Below are 20,824 nucleotides of genomic sequence, written 5' to 3'. Positions count from 1 at the left end.
TGGATTTGTGGCAAGATATTGTATAAATTTGGATTTGTCATGGAATATTTTGGTTTCTCCATCAATATTGATTGAAAGTTTTGCTGGGTATAGTAGTCTGGGCTGGCATTTGTGTTCTCTTAGGGCCTGTATGATATCAGTCTAGGATCTTCTGGCTTTTATAGTCTCTGGTGAGAAATCTGGTATAATTCTTATAGGTGTGCCTTTATATATTACTTTGCCTTTTTCCCTTACTGCTTTTAGTATCTTCTCTTTGTTTTGTATATTTGATGTTTTGATTATTATGTGATGGATGGTGTTTCTTTTTTGGTCTAGTCTACTTGGGGTTCTTTATGCTTCTTGTATATTTAAGGACATCTCTTTCTTTAGGTTAAGGAAGTTTTCCTCTATAGTTTTGTTGAAGATATTTACTGGCCCTTTAGGTTGGTAGTCTTCAACTTCATCTATACCTATTATCCTTAGGTTTGGTCTTCTCATTGTGTCCTGGATTTCCTGGATGTTTTGGGTCAGGAGCTTTTTGCACTTCACATTTTTTTTGACAGTTGTGTCTATGTTTTCCATTGTATCTTCTGTGCATGAGATTCTTTCTTCTATCTCTTGTATTCTGTTGGTGATGCTTGCATCTATGACTCCTGATCTTTTTCCTAGGTTTTCTATCTCCAGGGTAGTCTCCCTTTGAGATTTCTTTATTGTTTCTACTTCAATTTTTAGATCCTGGATGGTTTTGTGTAATTCCTTCACCTGTTTGGTTGTGTTTTCTTGCATTTCTTTAAGGGCTTCTACCTGTTTACCTGTGTTCTCCTCAAATTCTTTGAGAGTGTTGTTTATGTCCTTTTTAAAGTCCTCCATCATCATCATGAGAAGTGATTTTAATTCTGAGTACTGCTTTTCTGGTGTGATGTGGTGTTCAGGCCTTGCTATGGTGGGGGAACTGGGTTCTGGTGATGCCAAGTAACTTTGGTTTCTGTTGTGTACATTCTTATGCTTGCCTTTCGCCATTTGGTTAGCTCCAGTGCTACTCTCACTCACTGGTTCTGATGGAGTCTGCCTTTCAGTTATCTTGGTTGTGTCAGAACTCCTCGGGGTCCGGATGACTCTATGATCCTGAGCTCCAGCTGCTCTTTGTACAGTGGCTCCTCTAGGATATTTCAGGATATGGTGTCACCATGGTAGTAGACCAGCTAGGTGTTTGCTGCTTTGAATGTAGTTGCTCCTCTAGTTGCTTCAGGATATGGTGTCCCCTGCTCTGCAGCTCTGTGGTCCTTGACCTCTCTTGGGTACCTCTGCAACTCTGTGGTCTGTGACCTCCCTAGGGTGCCTCAGGACTCAATTTCCAGAAGGGAGTGGATCAGCTGGGAGAGAGCTCCAGCCACTGGTATCAGTGCCAGGGGTTTGACAAACTTTTAACTCACACATTTTAAAGGTTTTTTTTTTTTTTTTTTTTTTTTTTTTTTTTTTTTTTTTTTGTAGATTTTTGTTTTATATTGAATGAGATTATTTTTCTTAAAATTTTTTTCATGTGTTGGAGCAGCGAATGTCTTAGTGGTAAATGTGATTGCCAACAAATTTGATTACTTGAGTTGATTATTTGGTTCACATGGTGGAAGGAAAGAACTTACTTCAACAAGTTTTCTTTAGATTATCCCCTGTATACATGTGTACACATGGACACATGTGCATACACACATCTGAACAGAGAAACACACGTCCCTGCCTACACACCTTACACATTAATACATGTATTTTTTTCTTAAAATTTTTTTAGTAGGTTAAGAAAATGTTCTGAAGAAAAAAATGTTTATTCCATTTTACTACTGTTGACATTCACTTCTCTATTTTGATGTTTCACGTCCAGTGTTACTTCAGAATTTTTTAATTACCAAATTATACTTTTTCATTATTAAAACTTCTTACTGAAAAAGTTACTAACCATATTCACCCTTTTGTTTGTTTTCTAAACTCACCACATAGATAGAATCACTTACTTTCATTTAGTATTTTTGGCTCATAATTTGATTTCTTAAGTCAAGATAAACTTCTACCCTGTGTCTCCAGTCTTCTAACAAGGAAATGCAAGGTTCCTGAGAAGTGTGGGGAATCTCTACCATGAGGATAGTTGTGAATTAAAGTCTTCCTTTAAGACTTGGTTTTGGTATTACTTTTTTATTTTTAAGAGAAATAATATGAAGTTTGGGATAAAGGGATATCAGGAGGAGATAGGGAAAATGAAGAATATGATCAGTATATTATGTAAAAATTTTTAAAAATTAAAAAGGTTGTATCTAAAATACGGATTAAATTAATCTATGCTGTTATATAACTCTCCTTTGAAGATTACCTAAAATTCTTTCTGGAATAATTAGCTTTTATAAGAACATAAACTTTTACTTTATTCTTCAGTAACATTTTATTCGACAGTTGTTTTTACAGTTCTTTTTTTGTCTGCTTATTCCTCTTTACAACCAAAAAATCACAACCAAAGCACAACAAAAAGAAAATTTATACATTTAAGCATTTAGAACTGACTTAAACAAAATCATGATTGTTATTTACTATGTTCAGTTTTACAGGTTTGTAGTATATGTTGATTGAGGCTTTAAAAGTTTTCATTGAGTTACATATATTTTCTTACAATTTTAGTCTTCTTTGGATGACAAGTACGTATAACTATTTTGTTGCTATCAGTTTCTTAAATATCAATTGCACTAAGACATAACACTTGTTGTGTTATCTAAATATGGCTTCACACGTCTAAGTGCTTTAGCAGTCAACTCTGAATATCATTGCTCACTTTCTTGAATATCCTTCATGTCTATCTTGCTGATTTGTTTTGTGGCAGTCAATTTCACTTTTACTTTACTTCTCAGTACATGGGAAAGCTTTCAGAATATGGATTTTTGACATTGAATAGTTAATTAAAATTTCTGTTAGAGCCATGGCATTTCAGCTTAATGTAGATGAAATTCTTATTTTATACTTTTGAAAATACTTTTCTTTCTAATGCTGATAAAGCCACATTACGTTTTATTTCACATGATTGAGAATTTAATTGCTTATTCTAAGTCATGTAAGGATGCAGTGTCTGCAGAGTTTCAAGATTTGACTAAACATGACTTGGAACCACGTTTTTCTTTCTTGGTGCTTTGTTTAATACCTTCTTTGATCTGCTTTGAATTTTGCCATTTGATAAATAACTTGTGCCTGTGCTCAGAGTATGGACCAAATCTCATTTGACATTTTCTTCCTAGGCTACTTGTTGTAAGTCCTCAATGCTGTAAATACCTACTGACTTGACTCCTTTTACTGACAGTTCTTTGATCTCCTTTAGGACTGTAGATACTCAGAAAGAATTTAGTTACACACAGAAGCCAATCCTCTTGGGAAACCATTCTGAATATTGAGGTGTACACACATCACACACCTAATTCATACTTCATAAACAATGAGTTTTGGCCAATCTATTCCTCCTCTGTTCCTGTAAGACGGTAGACAGGACTGTTGCTCTGACCATTCTCTGTGGATATTTCCTGAGTTATGAAAAGTAGTAAATGTATAACAACCTAGTATAGCAAGGTTAATTCTTTAGGGCAAACTTGTATTCAATACATAGCAGATTGTTATTTTATCACAAAATGGTAAACAACAACTAAAATTTATAATTATATACTTGAACTAATATAAACAAATTATTTCAAAACTGATACTTAATTTTTGCATTCCTGATATTATATCAAAAATTATATAATCCTAGCATCATTACAGTGTTGAATCTTATAGAAGAAAAATTTGCTTACTTTTCTTTAGTATGCAATATTATGTAGAGATCATTAAAGTATAAAATTGAGTAAACCAGCTATAAAAAGTGATTTGTTAGAGAATTGGATTCTGTTGTGTTTTTATAGTAGTACAAAATCGTTTTCATAAAGGTTAAGTCATATCTGAAATTTATAATTCATTATATATTTTTAATTACTTCACAGATAGTTGTAAAAAAATTTTAGGAGAGAATGCAAAGCCTAATTATGGATGTCAAGTCACTATTCAATCTGAACAAGAAAAACAGTTAATGAAACAATATCGACGTGAAGAAAAAAGAATTGCCAGACGAGAAAAAAAGGCTGGAGAAGATGGGGAAGTTTCTGGAGAAGGAATTTTGCCTTTTGATCCTAAGGAACTCCGGATACAGAGGTAGTAAACGGCAGATACTGAAAACATGCAAGTAATAACAGTGTTACTGGTCATTGTTTTTCAGAATTTTAGTAATTTGGTGATTCTCTTTTAAACTGATTATCTATGATGAGAAAAGCAGTTACTCTTTAACTAGAATAAGTCTTGGTTGTATTCACACAGTGAGACATTTCACCTATAGCTGTGACTAGTCTAAGCTAGTCCATGTGAAGGCTACATGGATATAGTTTGATATCTGTTTCTCTTTTCAATTTAATGTTACTATTTTCATGTTGTTTATAAATAGAAAAATAAAATAATCAATATAGTCATTTAAATCACAGTCAGTTTTCAACCTGTGGATTGTGACCCTTTTGGCAAACCTCTGTCTCTAAAAATATTTACATTATGATAAATAACAATAGCAAAATTAGTTTTATAGTAGCAATCAAATAGTTTTGTCATTGGGATCACCACAAGGTTGAGAACCACTGATCTAAATATTTAAACATTGAAAAAGTAATTTAAACCTTTTAAACATCTTTATGTTATAAAACTTAATTATAAAATACAGTACTAAGTCATCCTTACTAATTACTGTCATGTTAAAGTAGCACCTGGAAATATACTTAATACCTATTTACTTTGCCTAAACCTTCTTGGTGGCTAATATCTTCCATTTTTTATTTCAAATTCTACTATTTTTAAATGGGAGTATTTGACATAACAATTAGCGTGACATTTTATTAGCATATGGCTTCATGTTTAAAATAATAATGTCAAATCTGGCCTGCTATTTTTGTTATTTACAGAGAACATGCCCTTCTGAATGCTAGGAGTGCTCCGATTCTGGGACGGCAGAGAGACATGGAGGTTGAAAAAATTCGCTATCCTCATGTTTATGATTCCCAGGCTCAGGCCCGAGAAACATCAGCATTCATAGCTGGTGCCAAGGTATGCCATTGAATATAACCACTGTTGAAAACAGGTATTTTCTGAGGAAATGAAAGCAGAGTTTTTCTTGTGTCCTTAAATATATTACTATTGGATGCAGTATGCTAAATTATATGTTAAAATAGAAGGAAAAAATGGGATATTGTAGTATATTCTAAGTTCCTGAAATATATTCCACATTTAGAACATATTTAAATTTTTAGGTTGATTTAGTTTGTATTTATGAGTTGTAGCCATTGTATTACTGACTGAACTTACAACTATACTGCATATTGTTCTTGTTTTGAGAGTATGTTTGTCCTGAAGAATACTGTGTAGCTGATGTGTGCGTCACATACTGTGCTCTGTGCTCTCTGTGAGATACATGACTCCTAAATGTTTTATGGGTATGGATTATGTTTGTTTTTGTTTCATTTAGATTTATTTCCTTTAAATTAGCTGGATTTATTTTGGCAGTGCTATGTTATAAAACTAGCAACATTTTATCTTTGTCTCTGACTTAAAATCTTAGCCTTAGCAGTTGTTTTTACTGTTTATTATTGGAATTTTATTTTTGACACTTATAGATGATTTTACCAGAAGGAATCCAGAGAGAGAATACTAAGCTGTATGAAGAAGTAAGGATTCCCTATAGTGAACCAATGCCAGTTGGATTTGAAGAAAAACCAGTTTATATCCAAGACTTAGATGAGGTAAGATGAGCCTTTTGTGTAATAGAAGCTTTGAGTATGCGATTTGTCATTGGTCAGTGTACTTAAAAATATAGGTAACTGGTTGTTTAAGAAGTGTACTATTGGACTATCCATGGTGAAAATGTGTACGTCAGTTCCTTTGTACATGCAACACATTCATATATGTCTTCCCATTATATATGTTATCTTGTGTTCATTTTGGTCACTTTATCTAACTTTGCATGTATGTGTTCATGTGTTTGTATTCATGCATATGTAAGTACAAGTTCAAGTGCTTGCATGTTTGCATGTGACTATAGAGGTCAGAAATGAATGTTATATGTATTTTGCTAGCACTGTCTACCTTATATTTTGAGATGGGATCTTTCACTGAAGCTGGTGATTGTGTGAGTGGAACAGAAAAATTATTAATGTCAACTTCATCAGTCCTCAGTCTAACTAAGCAAGTGAAAGGCTTCTAGGATGAAAAACTAAAAGACATTGAAAAAAGAATTTGAAGAAGTCAAAGGACAGAAAGATCTCCCATGTTCATGGATAAGTAGAATTTACAGAGTAAAAATGGTCATTCTATCAAAAACAATGTACAGATAGAATACGATCCCATCACAATTCCAACACAAAATTTCCGAGATCTTGAACTGATAATTTTCAAGTTCATATGAAATAACCAAAAAAAAAAAAAAAAGAAAAGAAAAGAAAAACAATAGGATGGCTAAACAGTCCTAAATAATAAGAACTGAAGGAGGCATCACTAAAATTAATTTTAAATTCTAATAGAAATTTATAGTAATAAAAATACATTTTATGACACAAAATCAGAAACATTGATTAGTGGAATCAAACTTAAGATCCAGATGTAAGTCTGTACACTGTGGACACATGACAGGAATACTGTGTCCCCTTCCCCTTTTTCCTTCCTGACCAACCTGCCCTTTTGTCCACCCCGCCACTGGCCATCTTGCGGTTCTTCATCTAGAACCAGAAAACAGTAAAGGAAGTGATCGTGGACTAAAACTGTGAGACTAAGTGAGACTAAGCCTTTCATCCTGTTATGTCATGTGTCTTAGACTAAAACCGTGAGACTAAGCCTTTCGTCCTGTTATGTCATGTGTCTTAGACTAAAACCGTGAGACTAAGCCTTTCGTCCTGTTATGTCATGTGTCTTAGACTAAAACCGTGAGACTAAGCCTTTCATCCTGTTATGTCATGTATCTTAGTTATCTTTTTCATGGTAATGAAAAACTGAATAACGAAGTTTATTTTGAAAATTACAATGTAGAAGAAAATGATTAAGCATTCCTGACACACAGGAAGGAAGCCATCATATAACTGCCACAGGTACAAACCTGTGGGAAATGGCAAAGAAACTTTAAAAAGAAAAATACCAGACTAATAATGATGTTCAAGTTAAGAAAAGTAAACTATTGTAAGTTACTGCAAATCAGTAAATGCCAGATGCAAATGCAGTGAGGACAGAAGAATAAGCAGGAATTGCACCATAAGTGAAAATATGAACTACTTGGACTCCAAATATTTACGCTTTTTACAATAACATACTATGCTTTTTAAAATAAAAATACCCAACTAAAAGGAACTCACCTGAAAGGATATGAAGTGGCCAAGTAACTGATGAAGTTGGCATTAATAATTTTTCTGTTCCACTCACAAAATCATGAATTTATAACAGAATCGTCAATATTTATATGTTGCTTTTAGTTTTTTTTTTCTTAAAGCCAGCAAGTTTTTCTAGAAACTGAGTATTGTATCAAGTGAAAAGATACTTTAACTGACCTCTCTTTGTGGGTGCTTAATGGTTAACTGCATTCCAAGATAAATGGAATCATCACCCAAAGATGGAAATGTTTTCCTTTCCTAACTATGAATTCCTAGAAAGGAGGGTACTGTAACTCAAAAGCATCAAGTAAAATGAGAATGTTATTCAGCTATAATAGTAACACTGAAGCAGTTGCTAAAACTAATGGAATTCTTAAGTGTCCTAATTAGATAGGCTGATGTTCATCTAAGAGGAAAAAGTTACCCAAACTTCTTTCCTTGCAAACATACCAAAGAAACTGTGTGGAGACATAGGAAACATTCTGGAGATTAGATCCAGGAAGATTTCTTACCAGAAAGAATCTTCAGTTTATGCCCTGAGAACTTTGAGAAAGGGAAAAAAAATTCTGGACAAGCCATTCTATGGTTATCATGATAGACTAAGTACCCAAACATGTGTTAGTATACTGATAAACTGTTGACAAAATAGGCATCTTTCATTAGGGGACTAAGTAACTAAAGTTATTTTTCTTTCTACATAACCTGCAATAGGCAGAGTAATGACCCTGAAAGGTATCCATGTGATAATATAATGAAAAAAACATACAAATTCTTTTAACCTATTATTTCTATATAGGCCTAAGAATCCTATCTCTTTCTCAGCTTAGCCACTTCTGACCTCTCTATAAGTTTATATGTCAGCTGTTTTCTGATGCATTGACTTAGAACTAGATCTTGTGCATAGATATTTTAAAGGGCCTGTCATTTTATTTTCAAATTATAAATGATAAAATAATGTTCCCATTCCTCTTAATTGTACCATCAATTCTATTTTATTTGAAATAATTTGGTTGTTTTCATTACAGGACATTTTTTTTCATCCCACATTAGAATGTAAATTGCATGAGAACAGAGAATTTTTTTTTGACCATATAAAAGATTTGGCCAGTTTGTGGTGTTTTGAAGTATTCAGTAAATATTTACTGAATGAATGAACACAAGATCAAAATTTATTAATGTATTTTGTTAATAATACCCCAAATTATTAATTAGAGTGAAGACTATATATATATTCACACACACATACACACACACACACACACTTATCTAGTAGTAAATATTCATGCATGTTAAATAAGTAGTTCATGTAAATTTATTGGTTACTAAAGACTGAACCCAGGGTCTTAAGAATTTTAAGTATAGATTTGACTACTAGAACATTCTTGTTTGAATTTTAATTCTATGACTCTAAGTAGAGATGGTATAGAACTTGGTTTATGAGAAATATTAAAAGCCAAGGAAGACTTACCTTGTCTTTGCTGAATGTACTGAGTTGCTATTGTCTTTGGTACCAAAATTTTGAGTCAAAGCTAATATTACCTGGAGCCAAAGATCATTTGACAGTAAAAATTGTTTAATGTATATGATCTTCCTACGTAATTTTTCCTAAATATTCTGAAATGTTAATGTATAATGTTTTATTCATTAATATATAAAATCAGATCATGCTATTCTTTCAGTCAGAAGAATCACAAATATTGGGAGGCACCAGTTGTTAGCTACATTTTGACAGTAATATATGTGGGGACATCTTCATGAAGACGGGGGTCAAGGAGGAAGTATGGGATGTGGAATGCGAGGAGGGTAGACTGGGAGGGGAATAAAATCTGGAGTGTAAAATATTAAATAAATAAAAGATTAAATAAAAAAATAAAAGTGAAATATTAGTATGTAGTTTTAAATTTGAGCAAAGCTGAGTTTTGGTGCCATCATGCTTTTTGTAACTTTAATTTTTTCAACACTTTTTAAAAAATATTTATTTATTTATTATTTATTTATTTTATGTATGTTAATACACTGTCATTCTCCTCTGATGAGAGGAGGTCATTGGATCCCATTACAGATGGTTGTGAGCTACCATGTGGTTGCTGGGAATTGAACTCAGAACCTCTGGAAGAGCATCCAGTGTTCTTAACTGCTGAGCCATCTCTCCAACCCTCAACGATATTTTTAATGATGGATCTTAAGCGCTTTAACCTCCCTTTTAGCCCACCACCCACCAGAAGTAGTGGGAAAGAAAGTATATGGGAAGTGGACCTGTTTAGAAAGGTTCTTTAGAGCAACTCCAGTCTGTGTTGTCTGGAAATTGTCAGTTCAGTTCACAGGTGAAGCTGCAGCTTGATTTACTTGCATTCACTTCATGGATACACCAGCAGTCCAGTTCAGTAGACTCAGGATAGCAAACAGGAGTCAGCAGTGGTACCACTACCTAGCAGAGACAGCCAGGCTTCAGCCTCTGCTTCAGTCAGCAGGAAGGATCAGTAGGAATATCACAAGTTCTCCTTGACTGTGTTTTCTCAGTGAAGTAAAGATCAGCAAAGACAGATCCCCTAAAGCTGGAGTTCTAGGTTTTGTTAGCTGCCATGAGGGTGCTGGGGATTGAACCTAGGTCCTATGGAAGAACAGCCAGTGCTGTCCTTAACTACTGAGCCATCACTCTAGACCCAAACATATGTTTCTGATTGAAGGTTGTATAATATTTTATTTTCAGACTTCTCATGATTTAGCTTTTTGTTTGTGTTTTGTTGGTTGTTATATATGTAGTCAATATCTTTTTAAGTTGTTGCTCTTCATTTAATTAAAGCTATTTTTGCTAGTAGCCAGCATAGCAATCATTTAATAAAAATACATTAAGTAGCCTATTGTGTCAAAAACAAAATAGAAATTGTTTCAGTATTTATGGTTAGAGGTAGTAAAGATAATATGTAGGTAATGAAGGTTTGTTGAACATCTGGTTGCTAAAGAAGTAGGGCTTCCTTAAATGTTGTGTAATATGGCAAACTATAAAAATAAATATAGTGGCTATTTAGGAAACTAGAGGAAAGAAGAGATCACCTGTGAGCTTGAGCTTGAATGATAATGTAGAACTTCAAAGGCTTGGGAAAGTTGTTTTGGGCAGTGAAAAGATATAAAGAAATGCTTAGAAAGTGAGACCTAACAAATCAGTTTGGACTTCTCTGTTTTGTATTTTATCTTGAAAAATGTTTATCTCCAAGCATCAGTATACCTTGAAGGGTCAAACATACAGTGGACACTATATAGTTATTTGGAGGGGATATTTGTATGTGCATGTGCTGGTGTAAGCATGAATGCATATATGTGCTTGTGGAGGCTAGAGGATCCTTGACTGCCATATCTCAGGCACTGTCTACTATTTTTTCTTTTCTTTTGAGTCTGGAGCTCACCAAGTAGACTGACCAGCAAGCACCAAAGATAAGCCTATTTCTGCCTCCCTGTACTGAGGTTGCAACCACTACCAGTTCTTTTTTAACTTATGTTCTGGAAGATTTAACTACAGTTATCATTGTGAGGCATTCCTTTTACTGACTGAAATATTGCAATAAACCAACATTAATGTTGCAGGTAATATTTAAAAAACGGCACCCAGTCCAGCTTATTCCCAGATAGCTGCCATTTTCCCACAGCTCCAGCTATCTAGAAACACTGGTCCTGGCACCCATGAGACCCCAGCATGGTGGCTGGCTCTGCCAATCCACCATGCTGTCCACAGTGCTTTTATTCTGAGCCTAGACCATTCCTGCTATGACCGTGGTACCCGGTAGAAATGAGACTCTTAATGCTTAAAGATTATCCAATATTTATATATTTGGAAATGCTCAATTAACAAGATGCTCACACAATTAGAATTGTTAACCCAAGCCATCTGCAGCCATCTTCTCTCCTCCACCTCCTTCGACTTTGTCTCCTCTCCTTCTCTCCTCCCGACTCCTCACTCTGCCTACCACTCATACAGCCCAATCGCTGAACTTTATTCAAGTGTAGTGGGAAAAGAAAATATCTCGCTACACATTGAAAGTTTTTAAATTATACTGTGACATGGTTGGATTTATAGTCCAGTCATATACTGTTCTGGACTTTAATCTAAAGAGACTATTTAGAATCTGGGCTTGGTGTCTCATAAATATAATTCCAGCACTTTGAAGCAGGAGGATTGTTGAGTTCCATGGTAAAATGGGTTACATGGTGAGTTCGGGACCAGCCTTTCTATAAAAGAATATTTGGAAATTGCAGCATTCCTTTACAGTACTACTTTAGTGATCTGTAGGTACAAATGAAGCTGACATAACTATAGGGTAATATTTGTTTCTTTCAGAATATTTAATAACTGCCAATTCTGTATATGTATGTAAACATTATCTAATAAATGACTGATTTTATTGCTACACTCTGACATTATATCTTGAATCTACCACTTACAGTTGTGTGTTCTTATATAAGTCCATTTGAAGTCTAGATTTTTCATTTGTAAAATAATAGTGGGTATGGTCATTAGGAATAATTAGAAAAGCCTATTGAAAGAAGTTACCTAGCAGCCTTCACTTCATGATTTTTGTTTGTTTTTATTAATCTCTATAACTTACTTGTGTGATATTACTGACCTTTACCTAATAGACGTGACAGTAGAAATCAGAGACATCTTGTTTCTATATTAGTACTATATTTGTAAGTGGTAGCAAAGCCAGCATTTTAACCTTGGCTCCTTTCCGCAAGCCCAACACTTGAATATGCATCACAGATTCCACTTTCAGAAGTGAGTCATCAAGTGAGTTGAGTGATGAGTAGAAGAAATGAATTAAAAATCAGGAGCAGGCTCAGGCATTTCATGGCTTGCTTATGCTTTGAGGTCCAAGAGACTTTTCTGTGGACTTTTGTCTAAAAGAGCAAGTAGACATAGTAGACATGTGTCTACTATGTTTTATTTTTTTAAATACAGCTATTAAGGTGTAACTGTCATATAAGTATTTTAAAGTGATAATTAGTTAGGCTTACCATGTGAAACCATAATCACAAGTGTCCATCTGTAGCTATCACTTCCAAAGACATCTGTGTTCCCATCTTTCTTCATTTCCCTCTTCTAGCTCTCCCGCCAATCAGTTCGCAGGTCCGGTTCTGTATTGCGCTTTTCTTATGTCAGTGCAGCCCTGCTGTATCTATTCTCTTTTATCTGCTGTCCTTCATTCAACATGATTATTTTTTATATTCTTCTGTTGTTACATTTCAGAATTTATATTTTGCATATCTTTATATCTTTGTAGTATGCTTTTTTATAAACACAGTTTTGTTTGTGGACATTTGAGTTGGTTTTATAATTCATGTTCCAAAAAATAAGGTGGTTTTGTGTGTATATTTTTATATGAATATGTATTTTTCCTTGAGTAAACTGTTAACGGCATATATGCCAAATAATATGTTAAGTGTATGTTGTTTAACTTTTTTAAAGTTGCAGAATTTTTGTAGAGTGTATCTTCACTATTTTACACTTCTTGTTATGTATGAATTACCTTTTCTCCAAGTGCTCATCAACATTTGGATTGGAATTTTAAAACTTCACTTTTAAATTGTTACTTTATCATAGTTTCAATTTCCCAGTGAAAGCTGAGGTTGTCTGTGTCTGCGTGTATCCCTCTTTTGTGTGTGTGTGCCTATGTTTTTCTTAATGAAAAGCGTTCTCAAATCCTTTGCTTCTTTTTAAAGTTAACTTCTTGTTTTTTTACTTGACTTACAAAAGTCATTATTCTGAATACAAATATTTTATGTTTCCAACATAAATGTCCCTTCTAGTCTGAGGATTTCTCTACATTCTTAACAATTTCTTAAAATTGTAGGTGTTTTGACACTAGTTTTTTTTCTGAGATTATAATTACACCATTTTTTCTTCCCTTTCCTCTCTCTAAACTCTACTATATCATCCCATCTTTAGTTCTTTCTCAAATTCATGCTTCTTTTTTTTTTTAGTTGACACACACACACAAACACACCAGTATTTTAGGAGTCATTTATATTTCCTTTACAATGACTCATGCTCCTTCATTATTTTAGGTTGGACAGTTGGCTTTTAAAGGAATGAAGAGACTCAATAGAATCCAGTCTATAGTATTTGAGACAGCCTACAACACCAATGAAAACATGCTGATCTGTGCCCCTACTGGAGCTGGGAAGACCAATATTGCCATGCTTACTGTCTTACATGAAATCCGCCAACACTTTCAACAAGGTGTCATTAAAAAGAATGAGTTTAAGGTAAGAATTTACAAATCTGACGTTTTTAAAGTTATAGAAGATAAAATGCAACCTGGGAATTTTCAAAGATATTTATTATAGTAGAAGTTGTATAAAGAATGCTGCTTGAATGACCTCATCGCTATAAAGGCAGTCTTTCTGTTCTGGAAATCCCAGTACCCTTGGGGAAAGGCATGAACTTGTGTTCAGCTTGGAAGCAGTGTCTACTTTCTAAATAATTAGGCAGTGTAAACAAATATCATATTGTCCTTCTACTTAAAGGACAATATTTTATTTGTTTAAATAACAATGTGCTTAATCCACCAAAGATAAGTACTTTCCATACATCATTATTAACATTTTTCACAGGAAATAGCTAGAACCATATTTCACAATAAATTGTGACTTCTTTTGGCTACTATGAAATAAATGGTATTGTAGTTTTTGCTCATTCATCAAACAAATGTTTGTTTGGTATAGATTGTATATGTTGCTCCAATGAAAGCTTTGGCAGCTGAAATGACAAATTACTTCAGCAAACGTCTCGAGCCACTGGGCATTGTTGTGAAAGAATTGACTGGAGATATGCAGTTGTCAAAAAGTGAAATTTTACGAACTCAGGTACGTTGTTCAAGCACATCAGTTTATGATGTTCATTTTTAAGGCTATGAAAATTATTTTCTAACTGAATTTTAAGAAACAATAGAAACAATAAGCTTATTTCTCATGCCATCTGCACTAAAAATAATTTTTCATGTTGCTTTGTCCTTTGATAGCCTTATTGAGATTCTTGTCATATGAATGTTATTTCATAGCATAGACTTTATATCTCTGGACAGTTTTTACATTAGGGAATGAGAATGTGTGTAAGATTGTAGCTGAATTTTAAGAGGAATCACTACAGAGATCTTGAAGTAATCATACTAGACTTTTAGCCTATTAAGGATAGCTTAACATATAAGAAGAAATTATAAACATGTGCGAATGTGTTAGTGTTCTATATGTAGAACTATAAGTAAAATGAATAATAAAGGTATTCAACATTTACTTTCTACTTTTAAAGATTGTGTATTATGACTTAGTAGGAAAAGAACATATGGAATTATAACCAGGTTAATGTTGATAGTTGTAATCCATTAGCATGGAAATATTTATTTTTTTGATTGATATAGTTGATTATTAAGCTGTATAACTTTTCTCCCTTTAGTTTCTTTGCTATTTCTTGTGTTTTAGATGCTTGTGACCACACCAGAAAAATGGGATGTCGTAACAAGAAAGAGTGTTGGGGATGTTGCTCTTTCCCAAATTGTAAAACTCCTGATTCTTGATGAAGTTCACTTGCTGCATGAAGACAGAGGCCCAGTGCTAGAAAGCATAGTTGCAAGAACCTTACGGCAGGTAAGACACAGTTTCAAACTTCAAAGCTTCCCTAGTCTCTTGTGTGTCTCTTTCCCACTCCAGCTTCCTCCTCCTGACACCATCACAGCACTTTTCCTGACACCATCACAGCACTTTTCGCTACAATGAAATGGCATCCTTCATGCTGAACTTCTTTCCTCTCCTAATAGACACCCAGCCTCTTGAGCCACCATCAGTATCATAGCTGTCAGTACACTCTTTTTCCTCGAGTTCCTTGCCTTCCTTGGACACCATTCTTTTTACTCTGTAAATTGTCCTTTTTTTTGTTTCCTGTGTCTTAACTTTTTCTTTTCATGGAGCATTGTCTCCAGCTTAAAAACTTATATTTAACAAATGTTGTAGTTTATAAATATTACTTCAAATACTTAGTACAGTTCTATTTTTCTACTCAGCTTTTGGAAATGCCAATCTCTATTGGCTGCATACGTTTTATTTTCCAACTATAAACAGATAGTGATTGCTTGAATATAACCATAAATAGTATGTTTTATAGGTTCATCAGTTACTCAATGGTTGTTTCAATATTAATATTTAACATCTAATATTAATAAATATATAATATTTAATAAATTTTGATATTTAAATTATCAAACTGACTTTTATATTTAATTTTTTTCTTATATAACATCACAGTTAAGTACTGTATTTATATCATTTACCCCATTCATGATGTTCCACCAACTCCTCTTATGCCTCCTCTATCCCTCTCAATTCATGTCCTCTTTCTCTTCAATTACCATTGTTACACATAGACATAAAAACACAGCCTGCTGAGTTCATTTAGTGTTGATTATATGTATATGTTCTTAGGACTGAAAATATAGAATTGGATAGCTAATTGGGATGTTTATCCCCAGGGAAGACTGATTCTCCCATTCTTTCAAATTTTCTTTATTTTGACATATCTGTATATCCATAATGAGGTCTCTTAGAAGAGGGAATTTTAAATCTAAATGTGAAAATCATTTTTATCTACATACATCTGAGATAATTAGCCTGAATGTAATTTTAACTCGGCCCCAGGAGGAAGCCAAGATGAGGGACATCTGCCTGGTGGTAACATGTAGAATTATTAAAAAATCCTGGCCTCTAGTAATTGAGTTACCAGATGAAAGACACATATACAGCCTTTATATTTACAATATGTCTTAAGCAGCACAGTAGTTGGGTAGCTGCCCTCCATGCTGTTAGGATCTACTTTCCTATTCCTACTGTAATTTTAGTGCATCAGAATTTTGACTTTATTTGAAGTCAGATATGGAATCTTTTATTCATGTCATCATGTTGTCACCCAGAAATTTTACATTTTAGAGCAATTCGTATTTTCAGATTAGGTATGCTCACCTGTCTCGCATGCGTGCCTGCGTGCGTGCGTGTGTGTGTGTGTGTGTGTGTGTGTGTGTGTGTGTGTGTGTGCATGCGTGCTTGTGTGTACGTGTGTGTGTACATATATGTGTACGTGTGTGTATGTATGTGCATGTGTGCTTGAGTGTATATGTGTGTGTATACATGTGTGTGTATGTCTATAGCATACACATCCATCTCTGTAATGATTTCTGGTCATGCCTGGGTTCCTAGCGGTCTCTATATAACAGTGCTTTTATGTTTTCCCTTCACTTGCACATGCCACTGTGCTCCTCTTAATTCCCAGGTCAAATATTTTCTTTTCATTAAAATTCTCCTCTAATTTAATATTAACAGTTTTATAGTTCATATATGAAATATCTCTACTGTAAATACATTTAAATTTTTCACATAAAAGGGAAATACAAAATTAGATTCTAAAGTTTTTAAAATAGAGTTTTTTCATAAATGGACCATAAATTTCTGGATAGATTAGTGGTTTGGTTTTATTTTAAAATCTCTTGATGCACTTAAAAAATATGTAATAGTTTGAATAAGAATGGCCCCCATAGAATCATTTATATGCGTGTGTAGTTATAAAGGAGTGACACTACTTGAGGAGTATTAGGTGTTGGACTAAGTGTGGCTTTATTGGAGGAAGTGTGTACTGGGGTGGGATTTAAGGTTTCAGAAGTCAAGCCAGAAGCAGTGTATCTCATGCTGCTGCCTGTACATTGGATGTAGAACTCTCAGCAACTTCTCTAGCAACTACATGCTGTCCATGATGATAATAGACTAAACCTTTGAAACCGTAAGCCAAAACCAATTAAAATGTTTCCTCTTATAAGAGTTGCCTGCGACATGGTTTCTTTTTATAACAGTACAACAGACTAAGACAATATTGGAATCTCTTTTCATATTATAATTATATCATTTCTTCCTCCCTCCAAACACTATCCTAGATTCCCATACCTTGCTCGCTTTTAAATTCATGCCCTCTTTTTCTTTAATTACTGTAGTTGTTGTGTATTTATTTCTAAGTGGATAAATACAGCCTGATACATATAATGTTGTGTATGTATATGCGTTTTTGTTATTTGTGTGTATATATATGTGTGTGTGTATATATATACGTATGTACGTAAGTAAGTTAGTTTTTAGGGATGACCATTTTGTATTGGATAAGCTCCTGGGGTTGACTTATTCTTTAACCCTCTGCATTCCTTAGTAGTATGTAGTTATTTGTCTAGGATTGAAGCTTGTGAGCATCTCCTTTTCACATTAACATATGTATTGGTGTTATCCTTGATAGGTATTTTTAGGTAGTCATGTTGCCATTTTATGGGTATAGATTCTCACAGTTCTAAGAGACTCAGTCTCAAAGAAAACTCCCTCTGGCTGGCTAGCAGTGCCTTTGCCACCAGGGCCAACTCTACTGTGCTGCCCAGGAGAGGTGTGGCTCCACTCTCTAGCTTGTTGTGGAGCAGAATCAACTCTTTGTCTCTCTTGTGCCTTGAGGCCAGCTCTCTCTCACACTGTCCACACAATGAATGGGGTCAGTATTCCAAGATGTTATCTCCAGTGAGGGAGTGAGGCCAGTTCTGTATAGCTCTCCAACTCAACATGGCCCCAGGAGGAAGCCGAGATGAGGGACATCTGCCTGGTGGTAACATGTAGAATTATTAAAAATCCTGGCCTCTGGTAATTGAGTTCCCAGATGAAAGACACATATACAGCCTTTATATTTACAATGTCTTAAGCAGCACAGTAGCTGGGTAGCTGCCCTCCATGCTGTTAGGATCTACTTTCCTATAGATAATCCTGAGTTGTTACTTAATATTTCCTATGTTTCATCTGGGCTGCTCTTAACTCCAATTGGGCAGCCCTCAGGGCCACTTTATTTGTGGCTCAGTGAACCCATGGCAGCTTTTCCCTTCTCCTCTCTTGTACCTTCTCCTCCTCCTTCCTCTTCCTGACCCCAAGTCTGCAAAACCTACACACCATCTATGTGTCTTCTGCCCAGGTATTGACTGTTGAATCTTTATTTACCAATCACAGTTAACTGGGGCCAGAGTTACTCAGTGTCTTACTTTTGGACTCTTTTGTCTTTGGGGCAACCATTCTTGGGAGCCCCAAATTAGCATTAGAATATAAGCACCATTAAGCCAACTCACTATCTTAACACAGACATCTACACAGACCACTGCTGCTGCAATACCATGGACCTAGACATGGTCCATGGGCCAGGACCTCACCATGGCCTCAAGTGGCATAGAAAACTACTAACATCAGGTGGTCCATCAATACCCTTAAGTTTCTAGTTCAGCCTCCTTTCATTGTGCATATAACATTCTGCTTCACATTCTCTTCCATTTTCTCACCTCGTATATGCTTATCTTAGTGTTAACCAGGGCCTCTAGGTGTCTTCCGTGTAGTATCCCGGCAGGGATCATCTTGACTGGGTGTGGATTGTCTTAGGCATGTTCTACCTGAGTGAAGCCCTGTGTGAGTTGTCTTGGGCACACTCTGGCTCTAAGAGTTAATTTTAAAGTAGAAGTAAAAATGTAGAGAAATACAGAAAGCATGTAAAAATAACCTAAATCTGTATTTCTATTAGATTTAAGATAGACTATGCAGTGGAAATGAAGGGAAGTATGATTTGGAAGCATGTGCTTTTATAGTTTATTTCTGGAAATCTAGTCTGTGGAAACAAACAGTAGCATAAGCTCAAAGAAATATGAATTCCATAAACAAGACTGAGCCTTTCTTAGGTTATTCTGACAAGAAAGCCTTCCTTACCCATCGTGGAATATGCATTATCAAAAGCAATGCACTTATGTCTTAGGTTGGGAAGGCTCTGTGCAGAATCTTACCTGTCCTTGGCTTGCCAGTCTGTTAAATTAATAACTCTGTCTGGGGGTTCATTTTCAGTTTCAAGTCATGTACTTTGGCTGGCAACATGTTGATGTTGTTAAAGACAAGCTTTAGCATGATGGACAGGAATAAAAAGTATTCCCAGGACAAAAAGAGCTAGCATGATCAAGATATATATACTATTCTTGAATTCCTATAATCATTGAAGCTGTTTTTTAAAAATCAGAGTTGGAGAACAGCCAGAATGTTCTGCAGCATGAGAAATGATTTGATAAATTGCATTCAGTTTCTTCAACAACATACTACATTGTAAGCTTTAAAAAAAAAAAAAAAAGTGAAGCACATGAACTGAAGTTCGAAGATACCCACATTACATTCTTTATGGAACAGGAATCTGTCCTGTTTGTAGAGCAAGCTAATTTTATGGGAAGAAAAAGAGCATGGTATATATGTACATTCATTCACTGTTTCATTTAATGAACTCTAACAATATGCTTGCTAAATACTCCCAAGCACTATGAATTTAGTGGTAAAGAAAAGTTCTTGGATATATTTGGTTTTAACCAGACATAGAGTGAGGTACACCTGTGATGGCAGTTGCAGGAAGCTCAGATGGAATGGAGGAGAATTTATGATGTGTCACATCTTAACATGTCAGTATATAAATATGCACACAGTAATACACCTACATAAAGTTCAGAGACCTTACAGCTGAATGTACTATATAAAGTCAAGTATTATCTAATTCAGCTTCAGAATAGCTTCAATGATGCATGTAGTTGTGACACAGAAGACACATAAAAGGTCTGTAACTGCCTCTGCTCTGTCCACAATCTATCTTCCTCCAACACCTATTTGTGCCCCAAATTTTGCACCCAAGAGTTTGAATAAAAGTTGTCAGGTCATCTTTTACATCAAAGGTAATGATTTTGATCCTGATTTTATTTTTTATACTGTATGCCTTGATATTAGAAAATTGGTGACATTTTCACAAAGCCATGATGCGTGAATACATGCAGTCCACATTTATTTTTAGTGAACAACCTTATGAGTCCAGTCCATCAAGCTTAAAGCATTTCACGGATGAGGGCTTTCTTACAATCGTAGTGTTTTAGAGGCCGAGCAAATATTATCTACACATTGTTAGAGGAGTGTGGTCATGTGTTCACATTATAGTAATTTAACCAGCCTGACTTATAGCTTTCCATAGTGGCAGGAAGTAGCATGAGGTTTGCCTTCAGTCCTCTCTATGACTGTGTACACTGTATTATGTACATGGTTGTACTACATGTAGTTTGTTCTAGAGAACATTACAGACTACAACATTATCCCACTATCTTCATAATGTTACCAATTTTCAATTGTTTTCTACACTTCCCTTACTTGTAATCCTAATAAAATTATCCGGATTTCTTTAGGTAGATATTAAAATTTACTAAAGGCTGGTCATCTCATTTTGATGGCTACCAATCTGTCAGCTACTATGTGTTTCAGCCAATTGAAAGTATTTTAATTTTTTT

The 20,824-nt window shown here is 34.7% G+C and overlaps 1 protein-coding gene across 2 annotated transcripts in view; it reads left to right on the top strand.

The window, feature by feature from the left end:
- Positions 1-20,824, top strand: part of Ascc3 (activating signal cointegrator 1 complex subunit 3) — a 265,284-nt gene that overhangs the window by 58,489 nt on the left and 185,971 nt on the right. For both annotated transcript variants that reach the window (XM_034524196.2, XM_076917041.1), the window contains 6 exons: positions 3,981-4,188; positions 4,980-5,121; positions 5,688-5,813; positions 13,488-13,688; positions 14,148-14,288; positions 14,901-15,065. In XM_034524196.2, coding sequence (XP_034380087.1) covers positions 3,981-4,188; positions 4,980-5,121; positions 5,688-5,813; positions 13,488-13,688; positions 14,148-14,288; positions 14,901-15,065 — 983 coding nt within the window. The remainder of the gene's footprint in view (positions 1-3,980; positions 4,189-4,979; positions 5,122-5,687; positions 5,814-13,487; positions 13,689-14,147; positions 14,289-14,900; positions 15,066-20,824) is intronic.

This window comes from Arvicanthis niloticus, chromosome 20 (assembly GCF_011762505.2).
Source record: "Arvicanthis niloticus isolate mArvNil1 chromosome 20, mArvNil1.pat.X, whole genome shotgun sequence".
NCBI classification, from domain to species: Eukaryota; Metazoa; Chordata; class Mammalia; order Rodentia; family Muridae; genus Arvicanthis; species Arvicanthis niloticus.
The sequence above is the reverse complement of the archived record's forward strand: the minus strand, read 5'-3'. Positions and strand labels throughout refer to the sequence as shown.